This window comes from Bombus vancouverensis, chromosome 4 (genome assembly GCF_051014615.1).
Source record: "Bombus vancouverensis nearcticus chromosome 4, iyBomVanc1_principal, whole genome shotgun sequence".
In the NCBI taxonomy this organism is placed as follows: Eukaryota; Metazoa; Arthropoda; class Insecta; order Hymenoptera; family Apidae; genus Bombus; species Bombus vancouverensis.
Genome location: NC_134914.1, coordinates 1,120,709 through 1,138,981, shown reverse-complemented (window position 1 = coordinate 1,138,981; position 18,273 = coordinate 1,120,709). Strand labels below are relative to the sequence as shown.

The 18,273-nt window shown below is 30.1% G+C and overlaps 1 protein-coding gene across 2 annotated transcripts in view; it reads right to left on the bottom strand.

Annotated features, from left to right (window-relative positions):
* Positions 1-17,900, bottom strand: part of LOC117161355 (Cysteine string protein) — a 37,941-nt gene extending 20,041 nt beyond the window's left edge. Inside the window, exons 1-5 of one of the 2 annotated variants that reach the window (XM_033342810.2) lie at positions 17,703-17,898; positions 16,590-16,728; positions 15,895-16,047; positions 15,469-15,600; positions 6,603-6,659 (exon numbers count right to left, since the gene is read on the bottom strand). In XM_033342810.2, the coding sequence (XP_033198701.1) occupies positions 6,603-6,659; positions 15,469-15,600; positions 15,895-16,047; positions 16,590-16,728; positions 17,703-17,722 (501 nt within the window). In that variant the 5' untranslated portion in view covers positions 17,723-17,898. Of the gene's footprint in view, positions 1-6,602; positions 6,660-15,468; positions 15,601-15,894; positions 16,048-16,589; positions 16,729-17,702 lie in introns of both variants that reach the window. The other variant, XM_033342811.2, reaches the window with a different exon arrangement.
* Between the last annotated feature and the right edge of the window lie 373 nt (positions 17,901-18,273).

The window sequence follows — 18,273 nt, the reverse complement described above, 5'->3', positions numbered from 1 at the left end:
CCGTACGGCGTACCCTCAATATCCTTAAGCACCCGTCATAAACCCGAGTCACTTGCCTGCTAAGGTCCTTCAAAATAAACAAACATCTGTGTTCGAAGCATTTCTAAAGACTATTGTCTACCACGGCGGGACAAGGGAAAGTTGGTTTTTCTCACGCACGCTGCAACTTTCCTCCCACTAACCACTTTCTCTCGAGGGCAGTTAAGACCCTTCGTTTAACCAATTAAAAACGAAGCCTATTCCCTCACTCTCCTAAATAACATCGGCACCAACAAATCCGATGGTCCCGTGCGCTAGACACACCCATCCTTAGCTTTCCTCGGACACAGCATCGTCACTCAACTTCACTTCTTCTACATCGTTGGAAAAGTCAACTACTAAGTATACGCTAATGCCCAACGGGGCAGTTTAAGCATAACGCGAGAGTCGGTCTCGGTATTGTCGAGCATACATTTCCTCTCCTAAATCTCATAGTGCTACGTCCACTAATACACTAAATCTAATTATAAGAGCCCTGCTCTAACGCACATATCTATCTTAGCTTCGTGCGACAAGTTGTTAATTACTTATTTCTCTACGTCAGTGTAATCTAAGTGCTGGAAACATATAATTTATAATTCTGTGAATCACAGAGTTATACAACCTCAATCACCCCTATTATCTCAACGGAAATCAGGGGATCGATCAATTCGTGGTGTCGATTGTTATAATCGTAACGGGGATTTACGACCCCCGTTGACGTCTCTCCTTGCGATTACGTCTCCCCGCGATTGGTCGAAGAAACAGGTTGATTATTATTTGGAGAACAACAGGTTTTTCCGAGAAGATTGCTAATATATCAAGAGGACATTGTTTTTTCCTCATTTTTTTAAATGTAATGCAATAATAATTTCTGTCCATTCAGATAGCTCTTAAGGAATTAAATAATGTTTAGTTGAAGTATTTTTCATTATTTTGCGTAATTAAAGAGTTATGACGGAGGGAAGATCTAAAGGAGGACTACGCGGAGGCATCGAAGCGTAATTTAAACTTAAGTAGACTTATTCCGAGATAAAATTCATTTTATTAAGTGTTCGAAATAAAAATTACCGTTTACTTTTAAACATTTATAAGTTATAAGTATAACATTTATCACAAAAGAAGATATAAAGAGAAGAATATAATATACTTGTAAAACCATAACTGCAACAATATTCTCAGATGTACGAAATAATGTCATACAAGGAATAAATAAATGCTTAGAAGTGAACAATCATCATTTCGATCACTTAATAAAATAAATTTTACTTCTTCCCGTCATAGCTCTCTAATTATACAGAATAACGAAAAATGCTTCAAGTAAATGTGGCGGCACTCAACAACAAATACCATCACTCGACACTAACTAGCGTAAGATGACGGTAGCACAGTGATTAGCGCCTTAGGTTACAAACTTCGCAACCCGGGTTCAAATCCCGGAACCTAATTAGAAGCACCTAAATTAGAAGAAAAAAAGTAGTACCCCATCAGCGACATCTACAGCCAGCATTCTACAAGAGTTATATCACGGACAACACTTTTACGCCTCATAAATTTATTCAGTTTTATAAGAACTATCTAAATAGACGATAGAAACATATCGCATTTTATTTAAAAAAAAAGGTGTCTCCCCTTAGTACACTAGCAGTCATCTCAGAAAAATCTCTTGTTTACTAAGTTAATAATCAACCCTTTCGTATCATTGAAATTAAAAAGAAAATTAATCGATATCAGCTATGATTTCCAAAAAAAACAACTGTAACACTTTATGTGGACCATCCTGTATATACGTCAGGACGGATTAAACTATATGTTTTTCTTATATTCAACTGTCCGCGAACTATTTTCAAAAGGAATTGCACTAGTTAATTTTACTAATAAAATCTTGGTACTTTCGTACTGCTCAGTATCTCAAAACTCGATTACATTGAAACCACCTACACATATTTTACAGTCCAAAATTCATCAAGTCTTGGTTGACAGCACTATTAATCAGTACAATATTGCAATAGTATTAAGACCATGTGTTAAAAGGTATTAACGGACGATATTACATAATCATACAATGGTTGGTCATTCTAACTGTCGCTTCGTATATTAAATCATAATTTGTGCTAGAGTCAGAAACTTGTTCACTTCGATGGATTTGAGCAGATTCTTTGTGGTCTCGGACAACTGATAACGAGTATCGTTTATACTTGATGGACCATCCAATTCTGACTGGCATTGCATAAGTCTCTTTATTGAGAGTCACAGTCTGATTGAGGTTTAGATAAGTGACTCTAACAGGTAACTCCAACCTAACCCCAGTCTCAACAATTGGTACCTGGGCATTGACGTCGGCTGAAATCCTAGTAACTATATATATATATATATATATATATATATGTCGGATCACGATTCGAATTTTGGGCGCGCGACGACTCTTCATGTGGACTAGCCATCGTTTCACAAAGCCGAGATTTTATTTACACGTATATACAGGTCTATCACTAAGCTTAACAAATAATAAGTACAACTAATAATAAGTCTAACAAACACTAAGCCTAATGAATAATACGATCTACGAATAATTAAATTAAATAATACTATTAGCAATGTTTGAGTTCAAACGAATCCACGGTCACCGGGATAACTCCTTACTAAGCGAAACTAATTTAGACGCAAATGCGATCGTCGAAAATGCTCGATGTATCATTCTCCAAGGCAATCGCAAGAATGCCAGCCTCGTGGAGATTTTTCTCCCTGTACGATTGCATTTTGTTTTCTATACCCGTTTGGAAGCATCGAAAAGGTTCCAAACGCCGTTGCTAGGCAGTTTCTGCCTGGAGTTTTGATTACTAATACAATGTATGTCCCATTGCATCGGCACCTCCGAGGCAACATCACACGTGGCTAGGCCCGCTCTCGAGGCCGCATGCCGCCACAACCACATTTCTCGGAAAACACATACAACCACTCCAGACCTCCGTTAGATAAAACATCCATCCCGTGACCGTGGCTACGTTCAGCGACCGATTGTCACCTCGAACCCAATCTCGCTTATTACAAGTCTTAAGCAATTACAACTATAATAAAATCTAGGCTAAGGTACTAGAGGATGTTCCCAAAATTTCCAAGGAAAGGCTTCGGCTTTCCTTTCATCTCCGACATATATATATATATATATGTCAGGTTTATATTAAAATTAGGGTTAGGAGCGTGAAACGAAACTTCGTTTGGATTACACATTGTCGTTATGCAATAGAAAAGACATTGACTAGTGCAAATACGATTATTATAGAATTGGACAAGTAACCGTGGTAATTAGATACTCGAGAAACTAATGACAATGATCCTAGGTTCAATAACGAATTCGCGGTCAACGGGATGATAGATGAACATGCTCACAAAATCTAAGTCGGACTCTTTGTTGAAACGTGGAACATCCACCAAGCGTACAGACACTAAGTGTATTTGAATTTTCCATGTTTGTGGAACATAAAAATTAAATACCACATCGATATTTATTTCTAGCAATCAACTAATTTTTTGGTCTCTTTTTTAACTTGTATCTCTCCTTGTTTAATATACATATATAGCTACCACTGTACCTAACAATTGCATTTTTTTCGTACACCTAGGTGTTAAAACGCTATTTTACTACTTTAAACTTCCGCTAGGACGAATTTGACGAACACGCTATCACTGTACAGAGCAGTCATGACGCGAATGTATAATACTTCATCGCGGACAGAGCGTAAAATTTGAAGTGTAACTTTGTTATGTCATGTAAATTAGCAATTTCTTATTCAAATAGTTATTCACGCAATCGTTATGACATAAACAAAACAATTTTAAAAAAAGAATGTCGAAAATCTTGGGGAAAAAACAAGCTATGTTCTGCTTAACTAAAGTTGTGAATTGATAAAAAATTTGAACGAGTGACTAAAGTCACTGGTAGAATACAGTGAGCGTGTGATAATTGGTGACTATAGCTAACGTTAAGAACGAAAGGATTAAAACTGCTGATTGTGAGTTGATATCACGATACCCAGTTTGTCACGTATAAGACCTCGTCTACAGGCATGCTCCAAGATAAATAAAGATCGCTTTACGCTCTAAGACACTTATGACTAATTAAATACAATAAATCTATCATCTAAGATGAGATGTTAATAACAGTTCATTTGAAGCTGTCACTATGGTTTTACGCCGAATATCAAATTTCAAATTGTTCAGACCGCAGTAGGTTTTCATAGAAAATAGTCACTATTTGCGAAATTTTTTATTTAAGACACAAAAATTGAATATACATTATACTTTTTTAATTAGAAATCATATATAGATATAAATGATATTTCCTATCGTTAAAAACTATATATAGCGTGCAACATGACTCGATCAAACTACGCTATTTCAAAATTTAAATGTTTATAATTTATGAGGAAATAATCACAAAACTGTTTTAGATAAAATGATTGATATTTTGAATTAATTGGCACTTAATATAAATTAGCGAGTCATTTATTTCACTTACCATTAGATTCTAATTAAAACTCTTTCTATGGGTACCTGTTTCATTTTCTACGAGAAATAATCAGAAATCATCTCGGATTACAGATTAAGACTTAGACAATTTAAATTAAAATCAGTTATCTGGTTTACTACCCGGCTTTCATTCTATTGAAATAGTTTTATTTACGCAAATCAACAATCTCTAGTGTGATAAAAAAAAGTTAAAACAGATCTTGTTGCAATTTAACAGTTCGATTAAGGAAAGGTACTCATCAAGCAGATCTGATAAACCGATAGAGCTCACCATAGACGCTTCCTTAATGGAGAAATCGTCTATGTAATATTTAACCTCGTACGGAATATAAGAATTTACCTAGTGTCTACGTAGATAAATTGTAAGGGATTTCGGTATTGAAAAAACAGAAAAAAGATGTATCGAAAATGTAGCTTATGTGAAATGAAATACATTGTATAGAAACGTTAATTTCCACTCGATTTCGATAATTTTTGGATTAGTTGTAGAAATCGATATTTTGAATAATATTTTTCCTATATATATTTGAAATATTTGCGATAAACTGTCAGTATCACTACAGTGGATTTTGCCTATAGTTGTGCACTTCTGGCAACGTATGCGTCAATGTTGGTTGCCGGCTGTCGGCCGCCGGCCACTTATCTTCTGTTTCTAAACGAAGGTTGGGCGATTTTAAAGGCTTTATACACAACGTACATATGCGAGGCTGCAAAAGTCTGTTATAATTTTACAGCTTATAACTCAATTAAAAGTAAATATTATCAATGTATTGGGTTTAGGTTAGGGATTAAGCATCCGAAAAAATTAATTGAGTTATAACGCACATTTTTCGCAGTCTCACACATGTGATTAGGGCTTTTCAGCTTTCCTGATTCTGGTTTGTAAACAGAAGATAAGTGGTCGGCGACCAACTAACTGATGCATACGCTGCCACAAACACACATCTAGGCAAAAGTACATCGTAATTGTGCCGGCAGTTTTTTTTGGAAACTAAGCAAGTTATACATATACATATACACCCCTTATACATATAGGAAAAAGTTGTTCAAAATGTTGAGTTTTATAACATATTCAAAAATCATTGAAATCGTAGGGTAATTAACATTTTTACAGTTTCATCAAGAAACACAAAAAGTACAGAATATAGCATTTATACAAACATCACTGGAACTTTGATATAATTAAATAAATTATATTATTACGAGAAGGTAATCTATTTGCATAAGTATTAAAGTTCATTTATTACGAAATTATGATCAATTATTAAAATGTTATATAAAAATCAGCTTTTGTAAAGCGAAATGCCTAATGTTTTAGAACTTCTTTATTGATATTAGTCTATATTTTAAAGTCAGTTCAAATAAAAAAACACTCATATCAGTCACAAACTCTGTTTATCAAACTTAAAGCATCATGTTTCCCTTTAGTTAATGCATACAAACCTGTAATTCTCGTTCTGTATATTCCGGTATGGAGACCAGAAAAAAAAATGATGAAAGAAGAAACGAAAATGTTCAAGAAGCTGGTATGAAAATGATCGAAAAACGAACAATATGTATTCTGTATGTAAATGTTTGTCTCAATGGTTCTCATTTCCTCCTGTTATAATACATAATATATTTTTTTTTCTTTTTATGATGTAATTTTATTTCTACTTTATAAATCCTAGTATAAGTCACTAGAAATTACAAGTTAGTATAAAAACATATCAATGTACTAAATGAAATTATAAATATTGTGTTTTCGTAACGAACTCGCGATTTTTAAATTCCGTAAATTATATGCAAATATAAAATGAGAAACATATAATTCTGTATCATGAGACAAAAACAATTTGCACGATTGAAATTAATTAAAAAATAACATTTAACAAGCATAAACGATTATTAACGATTAAAGAAGAAAACATATGTTCGCTATTAAAAAATTCTAGTACTACTTCCATAATTATCAACAGGATTTCTTAACATTTGTCGCAACTAAAATAAAATTCAGTCACATTTCTTAAATAAAATTAGAGGACTAAGAACCACTGATACTGGAAAAAACTTACCTTAACCAGGCCTCTGGGCTGATTCATCACGACATTTGCCTCTGGGTTCTGGTTCCGCTACAATACAACAACAACGTAAACAAAACCGCTAATCTATCGTATTCTAAAAAAAAAAGGCAGACGTAAAATGTGCATGCTAGGCTAAATTAGACAGATTTCACAAATTACAGATTGATGATGTATGACAAATATGAAATGACTGATCAAGGAAATAATCAATTACATTAAAAGTGCACTGAATTGTCGAGAAATAAAGAAAAAGAAATATTACTTTCTTGTCCTCGTAAATCTGTAAAACCAGTGTTAATAAGAAGACGTAATTTTGTAAAACTAAACAAGTGCAACATTTCTGAAACGAAGCACGACTTCTTAATTTTGGCAGGAGGATGAAACGATATTTTAATTTGAATATATGTAACAAAACTTCTCGTGTTATTATAGTTTCTATACCCTTCCTAAAATGAAAAGCATACAACCAATTATAGGTGTGTATGTATTTATAAAATAGCCTTGATCTCACAAGAATGGGTTGCGATTTTGACGAGTGTTTTTTGAATATTGCTAATATATATGTCGGGTTTACATTAGAATTAGGGTTAGGGGCGTGAAACGAATCTTCGTTTGGGTTACACGTTGTCGTTATGCAATGGAGAAGACATTGACTAGTGCAAATACGATTATTATAGAACCGGACAAGTAACCGCGGTAGTTAGGTGCTCGAGAAACTAGTGACAAGGATCCTAGGTTCAATAACGAATCCGCGGTCAACGGGATGATAGATGAACGTACTCACAAAATCTAAGTCGGACGCGTAATATTCACTGGTCGTAAAGAGTTACTCCTTTCATCAATGAGATCGCGAGAAAGAATGCCTTTCCCGTCCCGATGATGCCACAGAGGAAAACTATAATGGGGTGTGTCTAAGGATACGAGATCATCGGATTCGTCGAGAAAAGCCTTCGTTCAGAAAGTAAGGGAAATTGGCGTTGCTGCTAATTGGTCAATCTCTATATCGGTGGTTAGAAAAGGATGTTAGCCGCCCTCGAGGGAAAGTTGCTAGTGGGAGACGCCACTAGTTGAAAAATATGTCTCCCCTATCTTCCCGTAGTTGGGACAAAGACTGTTTGTCTGTTTGAAGGACTTTAGTTAACTAAACCTTAAGATTTATAACGGGCTCTCGGGCTAGCCGAACATGTCCTGCGGAGACGCATCGACATCTGGCAATCATCTTACTCGAAGAATAGGGTCTGCACGTGGCGAGCCACGGGACAGAAACCGTTGGAATGTTTATTGTCTCGTGTCGCCCCGAATATTTCTTTTAAGGAGAGCTATAGAATTACTCCATACCTTGTTAGGCAAAACGTTCATCCCGTGACCGCGGCTACGTTCGGCGACTGACTGTCGCCTCGAGCCCAAGCTCATTATCACGACTCTCGAGCAATTACAATCGGGTTGAATAACTACAATTGTTCAATTACAGCTATAGTAGACTCTAGGTTACAATGTTGCGGGATTATCCAAAATTCCAAAGGCTCCGGTGTTCTTTCATCTCCGACATATATATTCAAATATTAACAAATAACCAAGTACTTTTATGCTGTTGTATTTTTATACAAAGTAATTTTAAGAACTGAACATTAACAAATTTTTAATTCTTACAATAATTAATGAAACATTCAAATATCAATAAATTCACTGTATAACTTTATAATACTACATAATTTTACAATTATCATAAGTATGATAGTAATATATATTCAAGCATTATAGTAACCCTCTGATAAATATCATAAATTTTCGTAAAAATTACGGATTCGAAACTTCTGTCTTTTTTGTCTCTCTTTCATAAGCTTCGTTTCTTCCTAACCTCTAGGTTTGAGATTCTATCTTGTAAAAATAAAAGATATTTTATAATATACTATTTTATATAAAAGTTAAAGATTAAATTTAATGATTTAATGATAATATTATAGTTGAAATATTATATGTATTTAATAAAATATATATCATTATATGGCTAATCTGAAAATAAACCGTGACTTTATAGTAATAAAACGTATGTATTAAAAATTGTTATGCTCTACTTTAAAAGAACAATCAATAACAATTCCTGAATGTTATATGCTCTTATAAGTTATAAGTAATGTCGCTTTTTTGGTTCAGAAAGATTAAGTACGAACATCACTTGCTAAAAGTATGAAAAAAGATAATAACTGCTAAGAATGTTTCCATATTACACAAAAAATTTATTAGGAGCGAAAGAAATATGGCTAACACATATTTTCTATATACTCTACCATTCGAAAGAAGGATTCGATAACAATGGTTTAAATTATATTAAAGAATATTGAAACACGTATACTCTAGATATCAAAACGAGAAATGGAAAAGTTAGGAAAATGAGCTACATTCAAACTTTTAATGAAAGATTACATACTATAGTATACCAGGTATAGTATAGTATCCGTACAACTAAAACAAGTTACCTTTCAGATTGTAAAATAAAAACTGCCAGAATAAAATATGAATGATTTATATTTTGAGAACTACATTTTTTCTGCAAATATAACTATGCATGTATGTTTTACTGTTGTACCATTCCTTTAAATTGAAATTCGCTGACATTTTAAATAGATGTGCTAGGTTGTCCCAAAAGTTCCTTTCGTTTTATGAGGAAATAATAGATGCACAAAATTTTTGGTTTTATATTATTTAATTGAATCGTCCTATTGAGATAAAATGTATCATACATAATTGGATAAAATAATATAAAACAAAAAATATTGTGCATCTACTATTTCTTTATAAAACGAAAGAAACTTTTGGGATAACCTAATATTTATTAAAGGAAATAGATTTTCTTTAGTAAACGTATTTAATTAAAACATCCCACAAAAACACCTAATCACTTTTTATCACCCTATTCCAACATTTCTTTGCAAGATGATGATGTAATTTAATCTATATGAAAAAAGATATATCATACGTCCCTTAGCAAAGAAAAGGCACAATTGTGTAATGCATAAGCTCTGTAAATATCCAATTTTCATACTTCTAATTATCAAAATAAAATAATGAAGCTTTTTGCCAAGCATTAGTGATAAGTACTATACAATAATAAGCTTCAATCTAAAGAATTATAATATCTAATCTCGTGCAAGATTAAAAAACCATGCAAAATTTTTCTGGAAACTGGATAAGAAACAATATATTTTAACAGAGGCTTGTACTATACTAGTAAATAACTTGTATAAATTTGTACTAAACTATCACGAATTATAACTAATGCTAATAATTAAACAAATCACATGCAAGAATGCTGGAATTATCTGGCTCAACAGTCAAAAAGTCCTTTTCATAGAAATCCACTAAATTCTTGTCATCTACTAACAATCTTCATATTGCAAAATTTTCTTATCTAACAAAAGCTTTCATGAAAAAAACCAATTTAAAAACGACATTACTTATCCCATAATTTAATAATACATTATACATTATGATGTTTAATAATAAATCTATTTTTATAGTTTTTAAAAAATTTCTTACGTTTCATATTTAGAATTGTATCTAGAAGAATATCTAAAATAAATTTTGTTTAAATACTATAAATTATTGAAAAAAGATGTAAGTGATACTAAATCACGCTAACATTTTGTAGAATGATCTTTGCATCTCTTTAACTTATATCACTATATTTATATTACTATATGAGAGATATTTAGTGCAATTGTAAATTGTGTGCCATAAAATAATTTAATTTACTCTGTAATTAAGGATAAAAATCATAAAGCTCTAAAAATCATTTTTAGAAATTTTTATGCAAACTTACATGTAGAGTAAGCTTATTTTATAAATTTACCTTCTCACTAATGAACCTTCTCCTCAATGAATCTTCTCAAACTAATATTCTATGCTTAAATTATATTGTGATATCTAAGTATATGATTTCTACTAGATTATCACGGATTTAAGAGGGCTAAGATACCTAAAGAGCCAAATAATGCACCTATCCTTGAGATTTTTTAAAATAAATATGAGCAAAAGTTTTTAACATGTATTTACAAGGGTATACTTAAATCTAAGTAAAATCTATTAATGATACAAACATCATTAAAAAACATTGAGAATAGTTGAAGAATTATATATTGCACCATTAAATTGAAACAAAATAATCAATTGATTTCCAGATGGAACATACTCTACATCAAAGATTAACTATTGTACAAAATATATGTCGGAGCGGACATTAGAATTAGGGTTAGGGGCGTGAAACGAATCTTCGTTTGGGTTACACGTTGTCGTTGTGCAATAGAGAAGACATCGGCTAGTGCAAATACGATTATTATAGAGCCGGACAAGTAACCGCGGTAGTTAGGTGCTCGAGAAACTAGTGACAAGGATCCTAGGTTCAATAACGAATCCGCGGTCAACGGGATGATAGATGAACGTACTCACAAAATCTAAGTCGGACGCGTAATATTCACTGGTCGTAAAGAGTTACTCCTTTCATCAATGAGATCGCGAGAAAGAATGTCTTTCCCGTCCCGATGATGCCACAGAGGAAAACTATAATGGGGTGTGTCTAAGGATACGAGATCATCGGATTCGTCGAGAAAAGCCTTCGTTCAGAAAGTAAGGGAAATTGGCGTTGCTGCTAATTGGTCAATCTCCATATCGGTGGTTAGAAAAGGATGTTAGCCGCCCTCGAGGGAAAGTTGCTAGTGGGAGACGCCACTAGTTGAAAAATATGTCTCCCCTATCTTCCCGTAGTTGGGACAAAGACTGTTTGTCTGTTTGAAGGACTTTAGTTAACTAAACCTTAAGATTTATAACGGGCTCTCGGGCTAGCCGAACATGTCCTGCGGAGACGCATCGACATCTGGCAATCATCTTACTCGAAGAATAGGGTCTGCACGTGGCGAGCCACGGGACAGAAACCGTTGGAATGTTTATTGCCTCGTGTCGCCCCGAATATTTCTTTTAAGGAGAGCTATAGAATTACTCCATACCTTGTTAGGCAAAACGTTCATCCCGTGACCGCGGCTACGTTCGGCGACTGACTGTCGCCTCGAGCCCAAGCTCATTATCACGACTCTCGAACAATTACAATCGGGTTGAATAACTACAATTGTTCAATTACAGCTATAGTAGACTCTAGGTTACAATGTTGCGGGATTATCCAAAATTCCAAAGGCTCCGGTGTTCTTTCATCTCCGACATATATAATTGTACAAAATATCCATTTAACGTGAGCGTCAAAAATAATATTTCATTGTTTTTAATAATACGAAAAGTTGGTTAAAGAACTAATATGATAGTTAGCTATAAACTATATAGAGAGGAATATTGTAAATATTATCTTCTTATTGTTCTTAGAGTTCAAGAATTGACTAACATTTATTACATACTTGACTTTAATCAATTTAAAAATATAAGAATGTTTGCTTATAAATATTATACAACAACAGGTTGACAATTATTTCTAGGGTAGAACGTTTTCAGGTTTAAGATAAATATTATTTTTTTAATGGCACGTATTATACTGCTCCTAACTCCAATAAAATAGTGGCATAAATCTTAGAAGTCTTAGGATTAAATATGTAGTAATCAAGATTTGATATTTTTATACAATCTATTAGGTTGTCCGAAAAGTTTCTTTCGTTCTGTAAGAAAATAATAGATGCACAATGTTTTCTGTTTTATATTAGTTTACTGAATTATGCATGAACATAATAATAGAAATATAACGAAATGAATCATACCTAATTCAATAAAATAATATAAAATAGAAATTGTTGTATATCTTTTATCACCTTATGAAACGAAAGAAACTTTTCGGACAAGATAATAAATTTTTATAGAGTAAAGATATTACTACCATATTACTATCATACCATTACTCCAGAAAACTATGTTATTCTTGTAAAAAACATTTTCATACAGTTTTAATTATACAGATATTATATGATAGAGATATTTCAGATGATAATTTTAAAATATTAATAAATTAATAATATTTTCTCTTGATCATTCATTGATTGATTCTCTAGATTAATTAATAAATTGTTGTTCGTATATAATGAAAATCCTTGCATATATCTACAACAGGATTTGAACATCATGTACCTATATGAGTTGTCATTGTATTTTTTTTTTGTAATTATACAAAGTATTTAGAGAAAAAACAGAGTTATTTTTAAGTTTAACACATTCACTACGTACATTTTTAATCTGAATTGACATTTAGTTTTAGAATTTACAAGGCAAGACCGGATAGGTCATACAACCAGGATGATGATAATTCCACGTGGGAAAATAAGTCGAAAATATAGAATAAAATTGTTTCATATAATGTTTTATTTTCGAGAAACTAAAGATTGGAAATTTGTCAATAATACTTAAACTTAATTAAGTACCGACTAGTAAGTAAACGATCAGCGTTATTCTACATGCAAAAGTAAGTTGAAAATATAAAATGAAAATTTTCTGTTTATGGCATCATTTTTAAGAGAATAAAAATTGAAAACATATTTAGTTAAGAACTGGTCTGATTACATCTGCATAATACATTTCCAAATTTATTTTTCTCAAAAACAAATCGTTTTATGAAAAAATTCTATTGTATATTTAGACTTATTTTTTTCACGTTGAATCAGCCCCTACACGGTTGTCCCATTCGACTTCACCTTGCAAACTTACAATCAGAAAAACTATAAAACTTTAAAAAAATTACATTCAGAATTTAATATAATATAAAAAGTAATAATAATTTCTGAAATAAACATGTTAATGGTTCTTCTTATAAAATGGCAAACTTTAGTGTTTTTTAACTTAACATCTCTCCAAAATAAATACATTTGTTTGTTAGAATAAGCTTTAGATAGTTTTATGAAAAATGTAAAAAATGATAATACTATTGTTTAAGCGAGATGAAAAAGTTTGACAGCAAGGGATATAATTTTAAAGTCGCGTTCATATTAACCACATAAATACATACTCCGCCTTCCTTCAGCAATTTTTGCAATATTGTATGTAAGGAAAAAACTAATAAATTAAACTGAAATGAACACGTATTCATAGTGAGCAAACAAGCTTATTCAAAATTATCTATATATTATCTCAATATTTTCTTACTATATATGTATACACATAATTCATATATGATTAATAAGTATGTTAAAATCATGGCAGATCATTTTCTAAAAGAAGTTAAATGACATGAAGTAACAAACAGATTGAAAAAGAAAAAAGAAAAGAATTACTATTAATAATCAAATTAAAAATATTCAGAATACATACATTGTGCATATTTTTCACCTATATTTTCTTTGTTTGCCTTCTCAAAGAAATTCTTAAATAAAATATTTTTCGTCATAATTCAAATTGTGCAGAATAAGAAAGAGTGCATCAACTAAATGTTATTTATGTTGTTGATAAAAGTATTTTAAATAAAATTGTCCCTTTAATACTAAAAAATTTATTGTTAATTGTTCAGTTTCATTTAATCAAAAAAGTAAAAAAAGAAAAAAGAAAGATAAAGCAAAGGAAAAAAGAAAGATGTAATCGGTACCTGCAAGAATTTTTAGAAAGTTATGTAATATTTTACTTAATCCCACCCCTGTATAAATATTTAATCACCAAGGATAGCTCTACAGATGTACACTATCATGCAACCATATATTTGGACACTTGATGCAATGCAAACAAAACATTTATATTTTTATTATATTTTCAGATTTCATGTTTATACAGAATGTTACATCAAAGATGAAATACGATCAATAAAAATTAATCTTTTCTAGAATGCTTGGTCATAATAACAACACAATTTTAAGACACTTCTATTTATCATATACGCATTTTCGTTATTTTTTTATAGATATATACATATGTCTATGCACTAAAGTCCCAAACATTGGCACCATTTGGCGACAAATTATCATGACTAGGACTTGATTTTAAATACAGATAAAGTCCGTTATCTTGCCAAGCGTAGGAAAAGATCATGAAGATCTCATATATACGTTATAAAAGTGTAATTCAAAAAAGATCATAAATAAAAAATTCATTACTAAATTAATATATTATCTCATAGACATTTGATTTCGTATCAAGTTACACAACACAGTTATCTAGCTTCTGGGTGTGTCATACAAATCCGAAAAAAGTCGGTAACTGAAATCGATAGAATCATGGGGGAATTTTCCAGAGATGAGGATAACGACTCATCAATTAAGTAGTATTTTGTGACGATTAATTAATGAGGCTTTACTATATATATTATTTATGTTTATATATATATTAGGTTTTATATAATTTGGTATTTTAAATACAAATTTTATGTACATCAACATTTGTAAATTACTTTGGAATTCATATGAATCATTCATTCTTGCAAATCAACAAAATATGAAAAGATACAAATCTCTTAAAAGATTGAAAATGTTTTATATTTTTATATATGTAATAGAATTTTAATTCTTATATAATTTTCTTTCAAGCTAAAATATATTAAAAACGTCATTCAAATTATATTTTTTATTTTGAACATCTATTAATTTAAGTAACTTCAAGAAATTGATAAACGTTGATTTATTTTAAAAAAGTATAATGTTTTGTATTATAAAATATACTTAAAAATAATTTCCTTGATTTATCAAAAATAATGATTATGCTATGGATTTTTAAAAATTCCTTTTCTTTTTTATATTCGTACATTTCTAGTAAATATACGATAACATAAACAACAATATTTGATAATTAATTGGAACGGATGGAGAATATTTTTAATTTCATTTTGTATAAACAATATAATTGTCCACGGCATAAAATATTTAAGAAATGGAAACATAAGTAATAATCTTACCTGTAAATTGTGGTATTCTCCACTATCTTCTGGTGGTGTTGGCTTAAATTTGCCACAGCAAAAGTTGCAACAACAACAGCAGCAACAACAGCAATAACATGCAGTTATCAGACTACAAAATATGAAGAGTGCCTGCAAATAACAAATTCTTTTAGTTTTAATTAATGTGATAATTATAAACTTATAACATATAATTAGTTGCATGATATTGACATCGAAGATTTAAATTATGCATTTGGAAAGTAAGTTTATTAATTTCATAATTAAATGAAAATATTATAAATTTGAACAAATAAAACTCATTGTATTCACTCATCTGTATATTATATATTACTATTAATAAAATTTTATCAAATTCTAATCAAAGCTAATATTAAAATAATATTTAGTTTATAGAAAAACTTAGAAATTATAATAAAGACTTACTTTGCACCAACCAGAAGTGACTACAAAATATGCATTAACATTTTCTTCACCAAATTGTTCCGCGACATATAATCCAAGAGATCCATAATTATCATATATATTTCTCTTAGTTAAATCTGTTAATATAGCATGTGCTCTATTTATTTCTTTAAACTGAAACATAATTATGTTTAAAAAAATGAACTTTACATAGTTATATTGTGTTAGATTAAAGTAATAATTAAAATTTTTTCCATATCCGATTTATAAGATTTATCTAAATATGCATACATCATTATAATAGGCTTTAAAATATAGTTGGATGGAAACAAATGTTATCACATTTAGTTCTATGACAAAATATTTAAATATTGTTCAATTTATAGAACAGACATGAACTCTTTTAAGAAAATTATAGAACTATTATATGAAAAACAAGATATACATCTCTATCAAAAGTTAAATTGCATACTTATTCTCACAACTAAAAATTGAAATTATATGAAATTGGAAGCAAACGAATCAAACTAAACTATAAAAGATGCAATTTCTCCTCATAATAGGAAAAGTAAGAAGAAATTGTTTTCATACAAATATGAAAGTTTGCAATTTACTGACAAATTAAAATAAAATAAGTATTAAACAGATGTTTGTTATTAAAATAAAATGGATATGATTAATATTAATCTTTTCTAATGTATCGTATCAAACTCTACCTTATCTGCCGCTTCTGGATTATTTGGATTTTTATCAGGATGATATTTTAATGCTAACTTTCTATAAGTCCTTTTAATTTCTTCAGGAGTGGCAGTTTTTGGAATTTCTAATATTTGATACAGGGAATCTCCTGCTGTCCTAAAACAAATAAGATGTTAATGAATCAATTAACTATCAATTTTTATCCTAAACATAACTTGTCAATGAGCAAATATTATTTTCAAAATTACATTGAAAAATGTTTAAACTTAGACTATAAGATTAACTTATTGTAGTCCATATATAACATGGAATAATAAAAAAAAGAGTCTGACATATATAGTCTTTTTACTTATAAAATAATATATTTATGTAATAGAAATTTAATTTTAATAAAGAAGATATTTAAAAATGTCCAGGTTCTTGTCATAGAAATATCATATTATTATTAATATAATAATCTAATTGTATAAAAGAATTTATAAAAAAAATATTTAACATATACTTTAAAAGATTTTAATTAATTAAAATATGAGTTATAATTTATTTTAAAACAGATAATTATTCTTGATACTAGAAAACCTGTACTTCCTTTACAGTTTAAAATTTTTATTTCACTATATTGATTTTTACAAATGTACAAGAAATATTTTGCAAATTTGACAGTTGCAGTTAACGTTCAATTTTCATATTAAAATTTAAATAAATGAATTTATTTGGTTAGATATAAGACGTTTCTGAAGATAAAATACTAAATTAATTTTAATGACAGTCATCTTCAAACTTATGTTGAGGTGGTATGCACAAATCAACAAATTAACCTAGTAAATACATATTTTTATCGTTAAAGAATAAACTGTCAATTGATAGAATTATCATTTTTTATTTTCGTTAAAGCAAACAAATTAAAATAAAAAGTAAATAAAAAATAGAAATTAAAACATACAAGAATGAGTAGAAGAATAACCTAGAATTTTTCTAATTTTGCAAGATTTTCAATTCCTAAAATAAATGCACCAAATTCAGTGGAAAAATTTATGTTAATTTTCGTTGAAATAAAACAACGTAATTTTTTTAAAGCAAAGAAATAATTTAAAACGCAAAAGTTTAGACAAGGGTGGTAAAGTACTCACGACATCTTTCTTTTATCCATGTTTAATAGTAGCGTTACTCGATGATACGAAAAGTAGAATTAATCTTTTACTAAGTATTTCAAACTTTCGTCGTCCTGTATTACAGGTACATGATTTTCGTCATTAAATGAACGTCTTTTTGAATAGATGTTATGTCGGATGGTAGCAGGGAAAAGGATTCAATATTTTAGTACCAAAAGTGGACACAGTTGCACCAAATTGGCGCCACTGAAAGTATGAATTTAAGAAGTATAAATGAAGTTTGAAACTATTGGTACATATTATTTCAATTAGACGCACGGTTAACTGCATATTTAACTTATTCGCTACTTATTTGTAAATACTATATCTGCAAATTTTGTTTTCATATATATGTACAAGACAGGTTTCTAAATCAATAAAATATTATTATAAAGAAATGAAATGTTGTTAAGATAAGAAAATTTAGATTTTTTAATAATAAAAAGGTTTAAATTAGTAAATTAAAAAATCAATATCCAATGATAAATTACAATAGTGATTACATATATAGCTTTATTTAAGATAGTACATACAAAAAAGAAGTCGAAAA